We start from the raw sequence: 17601 nt of genomic DNA, 5'->3' as shown, positions 1-17601 counted from the left end.
AATCATTTCAAATTGGTTTCTTGAACATGACAATGAGTTCACTGTACTAAAATGGCCCCCACAGTCACCAGATCTCAACCCAATAGAGCATCTTTGGGATGTGGTGGAACGGGAGCTTCGTGCCCTGGATGTGCATCCCACAAATCTCCATCAAATGCAAGATGCTATTCTATCAATATGGGCCAACATTTCTAAAGAATGCTTTCAGCACCTTGTTGAATCAATGCCACGTAGAATTAAGGCAGTTCTGAAGGCGAAAGGGGGTCAAACACCGTATTAGTATGGTGGTCCTAATAATCCTTTAGGTGAGTGTATATACCATTATCTAATCAGCCAATCACGTGGCAGCAGTTGGGAACATGCGCTGAAATAGCACGTTGTCGCACCCACCACACGACACACCACCCGCATTGAGACCAGAGTGGCAACAGGTGACACCTCAGCACCACAATAGGAAAAGTGGGAATTGTCTTTTTTTTTTTTTTTTATACTATGGATGGTGTGCCCAAGTTTTCCCTGCAAGTTAGAGGAGCTGCTTGCATGGGTGGATGCAGAATAATGTCATACCCAGGATGGAGCAATTGCAAGTTAAGAGCCTTGGACCCAACAGAGTAGAGTCACTTTTGGCGTTTTATGGCATTTGAACCTTCAACCTTCTGATCTGTTGGCGCAGATCCCTAGTGTCACCACTCCACCTCTCCACGTGGCACCACGTGGAGCTTCACGTTCACAGCAAACGGCAGAATAGGGAAAAGAATGTCCTCTCAGTTATTTCAACCATGGCATGATTGTTGGTGCCCGACGGGTTGGTTTGAGTGTTTCTGTAACTGCTGATCTCCTGAGATATTCGCACATAACAGATGTGAACGTGGTCTGGACACAGACAGGCAGACATGTTGTAATCCACCACCACACGTTTATTTTACAGCTACTATTTACAAAGTCCAAAGTGCACACAAACCCCAAAGTCCCCAAAGTCCAGGCCTCTCTCACTCTTGCCTTTCTTCGGGCCGCCTCCACTCTCACTCCTCTTGCTTTGTGCTTCTTCCACCCGACTCCAGCTTCGAATGAAGGGAGGCGGCCCCTTTTATCTGCACTCGGATGTGCTCCAGGTGCTCCCCGGCAATCTCCTCCCTGGACACACCCCGGTGTGGCGGAAGTGCCGGCTGTTCTCCCGGAAGCTCTCTGGGTGTCCCTGCTTCTCTTCCCCCCAGGAAGTGCTGAGGTCCAGGGTTCCCAAGGCATTGGGGTGACCCCTGGCGGTGACCACGGGCCCCTACAGGGTTGGGCTTCCAAGGCCTCTACCCGTGGCCCCCAAAGCAACCAGGGTGGCGGCCCCCACGTGATCCAGGGCGGGCGTAGACCCTCTTCCGGTCCTTCAGGGCGTTCCGGCCGGGTCGTCGTCCCTGGCATCCCTGACACAGTCTCTAGAACAGGGGTCTCCAACCTGTCGCTTGCAAGCTACCGAAAGCTCGCAACCCCCTTCCAAGTAGCTCACCAAAGGGTTAATGAATCCTACATAAATTTGAAAACTTGATTAGTCAAATTAGAGGTGGGCGATCTGTCCAAAAAAATCATATCACGATCCACGATCTGAATTGCAATCTCTCTTTTCAATGTGGCAGACACTTAAGAGAATATCCGGACTCAAACTCATCAAGACCCAAGTAACACTTGACTTTAAATATCAGACAAAGTTGAATTCAATTGTTCTCTCGTTCGCTTGCTAAGCGGAGTTAAGGACCACGCACCGAAGCTGGCGAGTGAGTTGAGAAGGCCCCTCTCTTCGGCCTGCTATGTGTTTCTCAGATTCAGGCAAATAAATCGGTACCGCGAGCGAACTCTGGTACATAGCGGAATGAGAGAAGTCGCAAAATCAACTGGAATGTTGAAGCAAACTATAGAAAAAAACCCGATCTAAATCCGTTAAGTAGTTCTCTCGTGAAAAGCGGACAGACGGACAGACAGACGTTGGATTTTCTATATTATATATTAGTTAACCTTCAAACTAATGTGCAGTTAAAGTCTCGACAGCATTTCTGGAGCTCAGTAGAGCCAGATAACTAGAAGAATCTTCACCAAGCAGCTCTGAAAATGTCTGCTTTGTTTGGGTCTCCATACCTCCGTGAGTCTGACATGAATGTCATCAAATCAAAGTACAGACGAACACTTAAATGAGTGAACCTAAGGGTCTCCACTCCACCATAACAACAACAACAACAACATTTATTTCTATAGCACATTTTCATACAAACAGTAGCTCAAAGTGCTTTACTTAATAAAGAATAGAAAAATAAAAGACACAATTTATAAAACAAAATAAATCAACATTAATTAACATCGAATAAGAGTAAGGTTCAATGGCCAGGGTGGACAGAAAAAACAAAAAAACTCCAGACGGCTGGAGAAAAAATAAAATCTGTAGGGATTCCAGACCATGAGACCACCCAGACCCTTCTGGGCATTCTACCTCACATAAATGAAACAGTCCTCTTTGGATTTAGGGTTCTCACAGAAGGGCTTGATGATGATGATGGTCACGTAGACTTCTGCCTTTAAATCCATCCATCATTGTTGGAGCATCATGAAGCTTTGAGTAGGTGGAGGTGGCGCAGGCCACCACCACAAAGAAACCGGAAAAAGAAACAGAAAAGAGAGAGTTGGGGTCAGTACGGATTTTAGAGCCACCATGAGTAGTTATGATGAGGAAATTGAACATATAGAGTATCAGGATTAAGTTAAATTAAATTAAATTGAAGTTATAGAAAGTCCATGTTACAGTAATGTGTTTTCAGCAGTGTTTTAATGTGATCCACTGTATCAGCCTGGTGAATTCCTATTGGCAGGCTATTCCAGATTTTAGGTGCATAGCAGCAGAAGGCCGCCCGCCTCACCACTTCTTTTAAGTTTTGTTCTTGGAATTCTAAGGAGACACTCATTTGAGGATCTAAGGTTACGATTTGGAATATAACGTGTCAGACATTCCGATATATAATATGGGGCGAGATTATTTAAGGCTTTATAAACCATAAGCAAAATTTTAAAGTCAATTCTGAAAGACACAGGTAACCAGTTTAGTGACATTAAAACTGGAGAGATGTTCGGATTTTCTTTCCTAGTTAGGATTCTAGCAGCTGCCTAACTAGGAAAAGAAAATCCGAACACATTTCTCCAGTTTTAGGCCTTGTTCACACGGGCGTTAAGTTTTTGGATAAACGAACTTGCTCTGAACGTCCTAGACGTTTATGTTGCATTTTGTGGTGGCGTTCGTTTGTCTCTGTCTAACGCCAGCCTGCAGCCCAAATTGTACTTTGTGTGTTAACCTGTGGAGGCAGTGTCGGGAACTGGATATGAAAGCCCTTGTCGTTTTATTTGAGGTGCCTCCTTTCAATATGGACCATTTTGCTATGTTAGATATTAATCTTCTTGTTTTAAAAATACTCGTAATACGGCGACGTAGGGAGAGGAAAAATCGCCGCCGCTACTGGGTTCATCCTCTGACTGCACAACGTCGGGTTAAAGGAAGCTTTTTTGTGCTTTATGAAGAAATGCGAAAATTTCCGCGCAAGTTTTTTAATTACTGTCGGATGTCGGTTTCCACTTTTGATTGTCTGCTGCAGCTGGTGCAATGCCACATTGCACGCCGATCAACCAATATGCGACTTGGTGTTAGCCCGAAGAGACTACTTGTCACTTTGAGGTAAGGAAACAGTAGTCGAGTGCGGCGCTTACACCGGTGTTATGCACTGAAATGCCCCCCCTCCCCCTCCGAAGCGTAAAATAAATGCACAGAAAGCGAACTAGAAGCGGTTTCCTTGCGTTTGTTGGGTTTTGAACGCCAAGAAAAAGCTGCATGCAACGTTTTTTTGATGCCGTATAAACGCGCAGCGGACAAACGACGTCACCAAAGCCCGTGTGAACACTCTCATTGACTCCTACGTAGAAAACACTCGGCGCTTGATCCGCGCTCACCGGACGCTACTGAACGCAAAAACGCTCGATTTTAACGCCCGTGTGAACAAGGCCTTAATGTCACTACATACTACCATCCACCTCCGTGCCAGTCATCTGACTCACTAAACAACACATCACACATGTGACTGGTCCTGTGAATAAAGAGACACAGTGACATGTGACAAAATGACAAATGAAGAAGGCAGATCTGTGGATTTGGAATTGCATTTGTGTTTTAATGCAATAGTGGGAGACGCATACAGACGTACAAAATGCACTTGCAGGTGAACTCGATATTCTTTGTGATGTTTTAATGCAAAATGTGAGTTGTGGACACCAACATTTTGTAAATGTTCAGTCAAAACAAGCGTATTCTGTTTGTTTGAGTTGAAATACGCAATGAAAATGAACGTTAGAAAACAGGAGGAGCTCTCGGCCATTTTCATTTTGTTAAAGTAGCTCTCTCTTTAGAAAAGGTTGGAGACCCCTGCTCTAGAGTTTACTCAGAATGGGACAAAAAAAAAAAAACAAATAACATCCAGTGGAGTGTCAGCACCTTGCTGATGAGAGAGGTCAGAAGAGAATGACGAGAGTTGTTCGAGTAGACAGAAAAGCAATAGTAACTCAGACAACCAATCCGTATAACTGGGGCGAGCAGAAGAGCATCTCAAGAACGCACAACACTCCGAACCTTGAGGCACATTAGAACCCTCGAGATGAGAACAGGCCATTCAGCCCAACAAAGCTCACCAGTCCTATCCACTTATTTCTTCCAAGTAAACATCAAGCTGGACTACAACTGCAGAAGACCACATCAGGTTGCACTCCTTTCAGACAAGAATTGAAACCTGAGGCTGCAGTAGACAAAGGCTCACCAAACCTGGACAGTTGAAGTCTTGAAAAATGTAACTTGGTTTGACAAATCTCCATATTTGCTGAGGCACACTTGATCATAGGGTAAGAAGTTGGGTCAAACAGCATGAAACCATGCCCTTTGTCAGCAGTCCAGGCTGGTGGCGGTGGTGTGATAGTGTGAGGAATGTTTCCCTGGCACCCCGTTGGCCTATTAATATCAACCAATCATCTGTTGAATGCCACTATCCATTTGAGCATTGTTGCTGACCATGTGCAGTCCTTCATTGTCACAGGTCTCCTAATGGGATAGAAAGAAAGAAAACTGGTGTCACGAACATGACAATGAGTTCAGAGTTCTTCAGCGGCCTTCCTAGTTACTGGAAAATCACAGGTACAGTGGTGTGAAAAACTATTTGCCCCTCTTCCTGATTTCTTATTCTTTTGCATGTTTGTCACACAAAATGTTTCTGATCATCAAACACATTTAACCATTAGTCAAATATAACACAAGTAAACACAAAATGCAGTTTTTAAATGATGGTTTTTATTATTTAGAGAAAAAAAAATCCAAACCTACATGGCCCTGTGTGAAAAAGTAATTGCCCCTTGTTAAAAAATCACCTAACTGTGGTGTATCACACCTGAGGTCAATTTCTGTAGCACCCCCAGGCCTGATTACTGCCACACCTGTTTCAATCAAGAAATCACTTCAATAGGAGCTGCCTGACACAGAGAAGTAGACCAAAAGCACCTCCAAAGCTAGACATCATGCCAAGATCCAAAGAAATTCAGGAACAAATGAGAACAGAAGTAACTGAGATCTATCAGTCTGGTAAAGGTTATAAAGCCATTTCTAAAGCTTTGGGACTCCAGCGAACCACAGTGAGAGCCATTATCCACAAATGGCAAAAACATGGAACAGTGGTGAACCTTCCCAGGAGTGGCCGGCCAACCAAAATTACCCCAAGAGCGCAGAGACGACTCATCTGAGAGGTCACAAAAGACCCCAGGACAACGCCTAAAGAACTGCAGGCCTCACTTGCCTCAATTAAGGTCAGTGTTCACGACTCCACCATAAGAAAGAGACGGGGCAAAACGGCCTGCATGGCAGATTTCCAAGACGCAAACCACTGTTAAGCAAAAAGAACATTAGGGCTCGTCTCAATTTTGCCTAGAAACATCTCAATGATTGCCAAGACTTTTGGGAAAATACCTTGTGGACTGATGAGACAAAAGTTGAACTTTTTGGAAGGCAAATGTCCCGCTACATCTGGCGAAAAGGAACACAGCATTTCAGAAAAGAACATCATACCAACAGTAAAATATGGTGGTGGTAGTGTGATGGTCTGGGGTTGTTTTGCTGCTTCAGGACCTGGAAGGCTTGCTGTGGTAGATGGAACCAAGAATTCTACTGTCTACCAAAAAATCCTGAAGGAGAATGTCCGGCCATCTGTTCGTCAACTCAAGCTGAAGCGATCTTGGGTGCTGCAACAGGACAATGACCCAAAACACACCAGCAAATCCACCTCTGAATGGCTGAAGAAAAACAAAATGAAGACTTTGGAGTGGCCTAGTCAAAGTCCTGACCTGAATCCAATTGAGATGCTATGGCATGATCTTAAAAAGGCGGTTCATGCTAGAAAACCCTCAAAATTCCTCCAGAGCGCTGTAAAAGACTCATTGCAAGTTATCGCAAACGCTTGATTGCAGTTATTGCTGCTAAGGGTGGCCCAACCAGTTATTAGGTTCAGGGGCAATTACTTTTTCACACAGGGCCATGTAGGTTTGGATTTTTTCTCCCTAAATAATAAAACCATCATTTAAAAACTGCATTTTGTGTTTACTTGTGTTATATTTGACTAATGGTTAAATGTGTTTGATGATCAGAAACATTTTGAGTGACAAACGTGCAAAAGAATAAGAAATCAGGAAGGGGGCAAATAGTTTTTCACACCACTGTATAAGTGAAATGAAAACGTCCTCTCCCTTTCCGACACCAGTTAGAATAGTAGCCTCGATTACGCATGGATGACGTGACACTGTTGCCACATTTCTCACCACCTTGATATATAATTTTTTTTTCTGAATTAAATTAGAATTTACTGTTTTCCTTGATTTTTTTTTTAATCATATTCACACATTTAATTTTTTTATTAATGACCGAAACTGTAGCTTTTGGATATTTACCATATATACTTGCATTTAAGTTCTCCCACGGATTAGTCAGGGCTTGATTTTATTGTATAATTTCTGGTATTTTATAATGTCGGTCTGTGATATCCCGTGTAGTGGGAAGTGACTCCAGCCTACACTCTGGACATCTGAGAGTTCATGAACCGAACGGGATCAGTGGAGAGATGAGACAAAGACAAAAATTGAAGGGTGAATGGTGCAAGTTTATTTACAAGAGTGCTGTACAAAAAAAAAAGCAGTAGTGTCAGGTGGGCTTTGAGACACAGTCCTTCGACAGTGACACTTCAAAAAGAAATGAAAACAAACAAAAAGGAAAAATATGGTGTATTTACAAAAACAGTGCACTCCTACAAAAACTACACACACACGCACCAATAATGAAGGTTGTCTTCTTATATCCCTGGTTCAAGACGTTCCTCCAGCAGGAAAGAAAAATGCACAAAAACAAGTGTGTATATACAAAAAAAACACAAAACAATTGCACCAAACCCAAAATCAAAAACTATCCCAGCACCAAATAAGAATATATACCTCCACCAAAAATAATCACTAGGAGATATATAACTCTATATACCAAAAGAATATATGCAAAAGCCGCCAAAATTACAACTGCTCCTCCAAATAGCTCAGCAGTGCTTACTCCTACCTCGCTCTTAGGTCCACTGACTAGTGATGGGTCGTTCTTGAACGATTCCTTCCTTTCGAACGAATTTTTAATGTGACTCGGGAAGAACGAGTCGTCTCGTGGGAGTGATTCGTTCAGTCGCGCATGCGCAACTTCCTATAGATTCTGTATTGGAATAAGCTTAACCAACTCCGTCTGAGCCGGAAACAGAATTGATTAGTTCATCTGTCGAGTCTTCAGGTTCGAGTCGTTCGTTCATCACGTGACAGCCCCATAAGCTTAACCTATGCAGTCTGACTCGGAAAGAGAATTGATTAGTTCATTCCTCGAGTCTTTCGAGTCGTTCGTTCTTTTGTCACGTGACCACTTACCGGCTCAGTACCTCAGTCAAATACAAACGTAAAATTCCATTTGTTGTATGTTGGATCATATTTAGAAATTATCATAAACTTATCAAAAATATCTAAAACGCATTTTCTTATAGATACAAAAAGGTCTGTTAATTTCTGTCACTATGATTTTGTTACTGTTTCTTGAGGATCTGTGGTGTGTTATTTTATAAATAAATAATCCTGTTACAAATAAATTATAGATTAATTATTGTGATCAACATTTGTGTAAGCAGTAGATGTGTTAGGGAGGTAACAGGTAACATTTTAATTATATTTTGCTAAAATAAACGAAATGACTCGAAAAAAGATTCGTTCGTTTTACTGAACGAGACTCAAAGGTCCGAGTCGGTAAAATGATCCGAACTTCCCATCACTACCACTGACGACCCCTGTTGGCCGGTAACTCTTTAAATATAACCGGCAAGATTGTCCAGCCAATCTGCCAACACGTCTACCTCATGCACCCATCCCGGTAGACGGTAGCGCGTTCACGCCACGCCCCGGGCAACTATCTATTTAAAACCAAACTCCTGCGGGTCGCGCGCACGCGCGTACAAGCCCTCCGGTACATCCAACGACTATGCTGAGCTCAAGCATACCTGTTGCCGACTCACCAGTAAGTAAACCATATTTTTTAACGTTATGGGATCCCTATCTCTGATTCAAACAAATGCCGGCTTTCTCTTTTAGGCGCGCCGCACTTTAAACCGCCTGCACTGGGCAGGTTGTGAGGACACCGGAGTGTAAAAATGAACACGTGCGGTGGATCCCGTACTGGCCATTATACCGGCCCCACGTGTGTCCAAACACACCCCGCCTCACAGCGCTCAGACGCTAGACAGCCCCGCGTTCCTACGACAGCGCCATCAACACACAGACGGTAAGTGCTCTTCCTTACAACCATAAAAATGCCGCTGCTTTGATGTCAAGATTGCTTCAACTTATATTTGGTAATGTGCGGGGTCGCGCATTACCACACGGTCGTATAAGTCAAATGTGGAAAGCTCACGCTATTGGTCCAGGAGATTACGATATTCTAATGCCCACCTGAGAGAGTAACCACGGAGCACACGCCTTCTATGTATCGTACCTACGTGACCACACGGTAATACCCGAACTATTCCGAAGCGACGTTTGCACTGTTTTGTGTTTTTTTGTATTTCACACCCTCGTACACCTTTATGATAAGAGCATCCCTTATCTGCGATGGGGCATTCGATCAGAAGAAAATATGAAGCTGGTTTTAAATTAAAAGTCGTTGAAGTGGTGAAAGAAATTGGTAACTGCGCTGCTGCAAGAAATTCGATGCATCTGAGAAACTGATGCGAGTTTGGAGGAGGCAAGAAGATGTAAAAAAAAAAAATTAAGTGTCGTATTTTTGAATGAACGTATAAGTCGGTGTCTGATTTTATTATTGATTTTTCGGGTTTCAAGCCCCAACTTATAACGTGAGTATATGTGGTAATCATCATCTCACACGGTGATTGCGTTGTGACAAACATCATGACAGACAGACTTTTTTGCTTCTTTATTAGATAGATTTTACTCTTCTATTCCTATAAAACACTTAAGAAATCCATCCAGATTCACTAAAATATCTTGCACATCATCATCATCATAATAATACATTAATAGTAAAAGTAACTACATATAGTACTGTGCTGAGGAGAGAGAGAAAGAATCTTTATCCTTTAAAATTGCATTTGTCATTCCAACAGATGGCGCAACACAAACATTAGAACTGATTTTATGATTCCTATAATGGGGACATAGCAACTGGATGCCAATCTATAAGAGAGCACCATTGGAATGATCTAGAACAGAAGATGAATGTGCAGGTGACAAATCTGCAGGAGTTGCATGAGGCAGTCATGTCAACATGGACCAGAATCTCAATGGAATGTTTCCAGCATCTCGTGGAATCTTTGACACCAAGAATTAAGATTTGATTAATAGAAGGCCCTACCTAGTATTAGTGCAGAGGTCCTAAGAATTTGCTCCATGAGTGTATGTTTATTAATTTGCAATACATTATCGTATTGCTGAAAAACACATCTTAAATAATTGTGCAATTCCAGTATTAACTTTGAGTTTCATGAAATTCACTTGTCACTTCTTACAGATAAATGGATGGCTGACAAAAGGTCTGCGGATAATCATGACTTGGACTGTGTGAACAGAGAGCATGACCCGGTAGAAGAACGTAGCTCTGATCATAAAGAAGACTTGCCTTTTTCCAGTGACCTGCTAAAGCTCCGACTCTCTCCCATCCCTTCTGATGAAAACACGGAATCTTGTCCTTCCCTCTCCGAATTCCAACAGGTATCTGCTATGCAAGTCATTCTCAGTGAGACCTCGTTGTCATCCACTGAAATTGAAGAGGATATCCCATTAGACACAGATGATTCTGACTGTGAACGGTTGGAAGATGCTTATCAGAACTATAAGGAACTGGCATCTGTAAACATTTCTCCTAATATGGATCAGGTGTTTGCAATTAGGGATGAATATCAGGATGTGGACCATGAAAAGCATGTCACTGATGGACTTGACAGAACTGTACCACATAATGTGACAAACCACATGTTTGTACGTACCAGTCAAATGAACAATGACTTCGCGGTAAGCAAGAATAGTGTACTTTCATCCATCCAGGAATCGGTAAAATGTGAGGAAAAGGGCATTCTAACAGATGACGTGATGAAAGGTCAAGAAAGAAGTCCTGCAAAAGTTAATAACATGGGAGTAAGTCAAGATAACGTACCTCAATATGCAGAAATGAATTCAGAATCCAGAAGCTTCAGTAGCTCCCTTGACATCTCGTATTCCTGCAATGAAAGTTTCTCAGAATGTGAGCAGAAATCGAAGGAATTTTCATGGAGCAGCCAAGATCTGCCTTCCTCGGTGGAAGACGAGATCCTGATAGAAAGTCACAATGTCAATCTGGCCTTACTGAATAACCGCACTGCAGACCAAGAGCAAAGTGTCGATCCTTTGGCCATAGTGAATGAAATTCTTCCTCCAAACAAAAATGCTGGATTAACCCGCCCTGTTGAAACAGAGCTGAATATTAAATCCGAGGAAAGCCTAATGGGTCCACCTGTGCCTTTCAATGAAGACCTTCATACATCGATGAACGAGGAGATGATTTCAGATTGTCTTGATTTACCTCCTCCTCCAGATGACATTTTGTATTCTGACGAAGAAACGTTGAAATGTATGGCCGATGATCATTCCGATAAAAGTTTGGACCTACCATCCCTTTCAGAAGATATGTTCTTTACAGCCAAAGAACGTATTCACACAAAGGAGATGATGAGAAATAAACCTAAAGGATGTGAGACCCCACCTGAGACTTTGGAGAATTCAACAAGCAGGAAAAGAGACACTCCTACTGAAGAAACTCAAGGAAATGAAATAATCGGCCATGATGGTTCCAAGAAGGAGATTCCTTTTGTAACTCTAAAGCCTACTGGAAGTGATGATGAAAACTCTGACCCCCTGTCTTCATTCAGGATCGGGGACAGGGTTTTGGTTTGCCTCTCTAAACCCGGAGTGCTCAAGTTTAAAGGTCTCACAAAGTTTTCAAGTGGATACTGGGCAGGAGTAGCTTTAGATAAGCCAGAAGGTCATCACAATGGCACTTTTCAAGGCATTCAGTACTTTAGTTGTCCTCCCAAATATGGGGTCTTGGTCAGAGCAGAAGATATATCACATCTTTTGGAAGACCGTAAAAATGATTCCTACTCCAATGATACAGATGAAGATCCATCATCAGGAGATGAAGAGCCAAAGAGTTATGGGTCATTTGAAAAAGACTTGACAACAGAAAAATCAACTGATCGAAAAGAGGATGGTACAGGAAAAGGAAGCCAGGAGATGGATGGGAACAATTCCAAATTCTCTAAAGTTTGCCAAAGTGGATCATGCAATCCATCAATTCAGGAATTAAATAGTAGGATTCATAAAGAACCTTCTGGAATAATTAAGCAATGCCTAACTCTGCAAAGGTTTGTCTTGGCGTCTACACTAGCGGAGCCTAATATGGATGTAAATGAATTACGAGATGCCATGGATGAAGCCAAAAGATCAGTCCAGTATTTGGCAAATACCTTCTTCAACCATGTCACCCAGACAGCTAAGAAAATGTATGGACCTGAATTGCAACCATTTGTGGTGTGTCAAGGGGAAAAAAGAAAAATGAATATCGTTGTGCATACCGTAATTGAGGAATTTCGAAAAAGTATTTTTGACGACAACTCTCTTCTCCTCATGGAGTCGAAATGTAAGCAATCAGATGTGGAAATCATTCAAAAGCAAGGCAGGTTCTTAGTGTCCGACTTGAAGTCAATGAGCAGAGTTACAAGAGGAAGAAGAAACTTCTGGGGATCAGTCAACGGGATGATCGGCGATGTCATGGATGAAGTAGTGCAAGAGCGGTGGAATACGAGGAGACCATCCCTTAAAATGGACATTAAAAACTGCAGAGGATATCACGACTACTGTGTTTAGCAGGGGCGTTCAAAGAGTGAGTACAACAGAACTGGAAAAATCATTTAACATTTTCTGACATTCATTATAAAGTTGTTTTTAACGTGTGGTGGATCGAGAAACACTTCAGACCCCTGCACTTTGTTTATGTTTTGCTCTGCTGACATCTTGTGCTAAAATAATTTTATTTTTTTCCATCATCCAGAAACACTCGATACAATGACTAATTGTTTTGTCTTGGTAAAGTAATATATTAGTCTACTTTCTACTTTTGTAATGTTAATATAGTCATATGAAAAAGTTTGGGAACCCCTCTTAATTCTTTGGATTTTTGTTTCTCATTGGCTGAGCTTTCAAAGTAGTAACTTCCTTTTAATATCTGACATGCCTTATGAACACAGTAGGATTTCAGCAGTGACATTAAGTTTATTGGATTAACAGAAAATATGCAATATGCATCATCACAAAATTAGACAGGTTCATAAATGTGGGCACCCAACAGAGATATGACATCAGTACTTAGCTGAGCCTCCTTTTGCTCCTTTGAGCCTCCAGACGCTGTCCTCCTGTAGCCTGTGATGAGTGTCTGGACTCTGATGGAGGTATTTCTGACCTTCATACAAAATCTCTCCAGTTCAGTTCAATTTGATGGACAGCCTGCTTCAAATCATCCCATAGATGTTGTGGCCCCCGGCCGGGCTGGAGCCCGGCCGGGACGCCCAGGAGGACGTGAGGAGGGCTTGTGCCTCCTCCAGACCGCGAGGGGGCGTCCGTCCTGGTTCTGTTGGGGGCCACGGGTTGAGGGCATGGAAGCCCTTCCCTGTAGGGGCCCGTGGTCACCGCCAGGCGGCGCCCCGATGCCGGTTTATCCCGTGCGGTTGCCGGTCGGGGCGGGAGCCCGCCGGGACGCTTGAGGACCGGAGGAGGCGAGTGCCTCCTCCAGACAGAGTGGGGCGTCCGTCCTGGTTAGGCAGGGGGCCTCGGGTACAGGGCTTTGAAGCCCAGCCCTGTAGGGACCCGTGGCCACCGCCAGGCGGCGCCCCGGTGCCTAATTATCGGGAGCCCGGCACTTCCGCCACACCAGGAAGTGCCGGGGGGAAGACTTTGTGTGGCACCCGGAGAGCTGCCAGGAAGACGGCCGATACTTCCGCCACGCTGGGGCGTGGCTAAGGACGGAAACACCTGGGGCTCATCCGGGGCATTATTTAAGGGGCCGCCTCCCTCCAGTCATTGGTGGAAGTCGGGAGGAAGCGGACTGAGCTGGAGAGCGGGGACAGGAGGCGGCCAGGAAGCAAGGCACAGAACTGTGGGCCCTGGACTTGGGGGAATCAGTGCAGAAGGCACTGGGGTTTTGTGAGTGCACGTGACTGTTTATATTGTTGTACATAGTGTAAATAAAGTGTGTTGGGTGCAAAATATGATGTCCGTCTGTCTGTGCCGGGGCCAGCGTTCACAATGTTCAATGATATTCAAGTCAGGGGACTGTGACGGCCATTCCAGAACATTGTACTTCTCCCTCTGTGTGAATGCCTTTGTGTTTTGGGTCCTTGTCTTGTTGGAATATCCAACCCCCTAACTTCAACTTTGTGACTGACGCTTGAACATTATCCTGAGGAACTGGTTGATATTGGGTTGAATTCATCCGACCCTCGACTTTAACAAGGGCCCCAGTGCCTGAACTTGCCACACAGCCGCACAGCATGATGGGACCTCCACCAAATTTGACAGCAGGTAGCAGGTGTTTTTCTTGGAATGCGGTGTTCTTCTTCCGCCATGCAAAGCACTTTTTGTTCTGACCAAATTACTCCATTTGTGTCTCATCAGTCCAAAGTACTTTGTTCTTAATGAATCTGGCTTGTCTAAATGAGCATTGGCATACAACAAGTGACTCTGTTTGTGGCGTGAGTGCAGAAAGGGCTTCCTTCTCATCACCCTGCTATACAGATGTTCTTGGTGCAAATTGCTCTGAATTGTAGAACGATGTACAGATACACCATCTGCAGCGAGATGTTCTTAAAGGTCTTTGGAGCTGCTCATATGCCGCTCCTGTATTTTTCTTGTCCTGCCAGACCTGCTGGGTTTAACAACAACTGTGCCTGTGGCCTTCCATTTCCTGATTCCATTCCTTACAGTTGAAACTGACAGTTTAAACCTCTGAGATGGCTTTTTGTAGCCTTCCTCTAAACCAGGAGACTCAACAATCTTTGTTTTCAGATCTTTGGAGAGTTGCTTTGAGGATCCCATGCTGTCTGTCACTCTTCAGAGGAGAGTCAAAGAGAAGGAAGCACAACTTGCCATTGACCACCTTAAATACCTTTGACCACTCATGATTGGACACTCCTGTCTATGAAGTTCAAGGCTTAACGAGTTCATCCAACCAAGTAATCAGCATTGAGCAGTGACAGGCATTCAAATCAGCACAATGACAAGGGGACCCACATTTTTTCTTTAACTGCTTCACTGGAAATCTTTGTTCAGAAAACACTGCAGTGCTCTGATGTTCCTAGGAAATGACAGACATACCACTGGTATCTTTTTTTTGTTGAAAGGAGAGTCAATTATTATGCAGGCTGAGAGGGGCTCCCAAACTTTTTCATATGACTGTATGTAGCCTTTGTCAGAATGCCTCAGATCTCACAGACTTACCAATGTTTGTAAGGTATTGTACCATATAACTTCTCCCCACCTTCTCTTCTACATTTATAACCTCAGGCAATTAGGTGTAGTAAAAGACAAGCAGGAGTTAAGTTACAATTTAAATAATGTCTCTCTATTATATAAAAAAATCCTGTGATGCAACAAGACTTTTTTGGAAGGTTTTTTCAAGTCCTGCGAGTCAAGATTTTAGCCATGAGATTTTTTTTCAAGTCCTGCTCTCCTCTCAATCATTTTCAACCCCACCCACAGTCCTCTCACCTGTCATTTGTGTGAATGCTTTTGACGGACACAGTTCCTGCTCTCTCAGCTCTTATAAATATTAACGTTATCCTCACTTTAAGTTCCCAATTAAAGAAGACGTGTTATGTCCAAATCTTATTGAAGAATTTCATCATGAAGGATTATCAACAGAAGAAATGAGTACATGGGCAATCTTAGCACCGAGAAACGATGAAGTCAAATGAATTAACATGAAAATGTCAATCGGTTAAATGCGTATCAATAGACTCTGCTGAAACAGTTGGTGGTGATGGTGCGGAAGATGAAAACATCAACTTACAATATCATGAAGAATATCTACAACCGTTAACACTGTCCGGTCGTCCACCGCACGAAATACTGTTGAAAGAAGGATGTGTCCAAGAAAGGTAATGTAGTACATCCTCAGGAGATCACATTACACAACAAAGGAGATCTTGATATGCCATTCGTATTAAAACATTTACAGTTTCCTGTTAGAACAGCTTGACAATTAACATATCTTAGAGTTAAACATTCGATAAAGTCGGTTTATTTAATAGAGAGAAAGACACGAAATTCAATCACGGGCAGTTATACGTTGCGTTGTCACAATGAAAGTCCAAACACAGAATCAAAATTCAATGCCATATTGATGAAAATTTCATTCAAAAAATTGTTTTACAGTAAAAGTGTAAGTTTAAAAATTTTTTTTGTTTAATTTCAAATCCAAACAGAATGAAATCGTATTATGCAACGAATAACTGTAACGCAACGTGAAACATAACTTACTTTCAAATTATTACGGTTTACTCTTTTTTGATATGGTTAATTACTCGCTGTAATGTAAAATAGTTCTATTATGCATATGTGACAATTTCCATGAAAATATAAATCTGTTTAAACTGTACAACCGCATCCCCATATGCGAGCGACAGAACCGCAGAGGCTAGTGCATAGCGCAGGCAGGGGGGTTGGAGAGCGAAGTGAGCAGGTGGCAAAGCCCCCTAGTATTATTGATAATATTCATAAGTAATAACAATAAGCAAAGTACATTTGAATATCGGCCACCATACAACCTGATAAATGCTGATGTGTAGTTTCAGGCGGCACACAGACTTGTTAGTTACTTAATGTCTCCCATCAAGTCCTTATTTTGTGGTCAGCTTTCTTCAGAACAGACCGCATGCCTGTCTCAATATGGCTGCCGAGCTGTGCTCTTCAATGTGTTGTCCTTTTCAGTTCATGGTATGTGAGATGCTTTTTCATCAGATGTTTGTAAGAGAGAGAGGGGGCTAACACAAGCAAATTTACAGACTCTCTGTCCAAACCCAACAGCCAATAGGGCATCGTGGTACTTAAAGGCTTCTGATACAAGCCAATTCCAAGCAGCCATACTTCAGACCAATGGGGCACAGAATGCCTTCACCCCTGCCTCCCAAACCATTTGTTAAGGTGAAACGTGCCAGCTAGACAGTCTGGCTTTCCTGTGGGGGTTGACTGATAGGGTCCTGCAGAGAATCACTGGCCAAACTGGTTTGAGGCACTTTGCCCAACCCTGTCATAAAATTCACTATCCTGATTTAGTCCTAGGGGGTAAACATGAATGCTTCTCACTAATGTAGCACTAATATTACATTGCTTTGCCTAAGTTACAAATAAAGACATACAAAATATTTATCAACTTGTATGCAAAGTTTCACACCACAATACAAAGTCAATAATGATATTTTAGAATTTTTGTAAATTTATTAACCGGTTAGACAGTTGTTGGCATGGTGTCACACTCAAGTTCCTGGGCCATCTTAATAGCATCATAGACCCCCGTGGGGCAAAGTATTGCACTGTGGCCCCTGTTTTGACAGAAAAGCAGAAACATACATAGGCATCAGTAACACCGTGGGCCCCAATGCTCCTGGGGCACCCCGGCCAGTGCCCATGGTGCCCGTACGTTAAGACGGCCCTGAATAACACATATGAAAACATGGAGCAATTTCACATTATTTACTTCATCCGACAGTCAGTCATTACATTTTTGTTTATTAGATAGTTGTACGACAATGAGTCGTAGTCAAAAGTTATGGCAATAATAAAATGTGATTACGTGTGTTAGTCGATGACATTAAAAATGCATTTTTTTACAATGTAGTTAATGAACGGCGCAGAGAGAGGCCCGGGGTGGCTCAGTGACTTTCA

The 17601-nt window shown here is 42.9% G+C and overlaps 1 protein-coding gene across 2 annotated transcripts in view; it reads left to right on the top strand.

Annotated features, from left to right (window-relative positions):
• The window catches only part of LOC120535086 (centrosome-associated protein 350), a 192274-nt gene that overhangs the window by 165104 nt on the left and 9569 nt on the right, over positions 1-17601 (top strand). For both annotated transcript variants that reach the window (XM_039762643.1, XM_039762642.1), the window contains exon 20: positions 10142-12547. In XM_039762643.1, coding sequence (XP_039618577.1) covers positions 10142-12531 — 2390 coding nt within the window. In that variant the 3' untranslated portion in view covers positions 12532-12547. The remainder of the gene's footprint in view (positions 1-10141; positions 12548-17601) is intronic.

This window comes from Polypterus senegalus, chromosome 9 (assembly GCF_016835505.1).
Source record: "Polypterus senegalus isolate Bchr_013 chromosome 9, ASM1683550v1, whole genome shotgun sequence".
Taxonomy (NCBI): Eukaryota; Metazoa; Chordata; class Cladistia; order Polypteriformes; family Polypteridae; genus Polypterus; species Polypterus senegalus.
The sequence above is the reverse complement of the archived record's forward strand: the minus strand, read 5'-3'. Positions and strand labels throughout refer to the sequence as shown.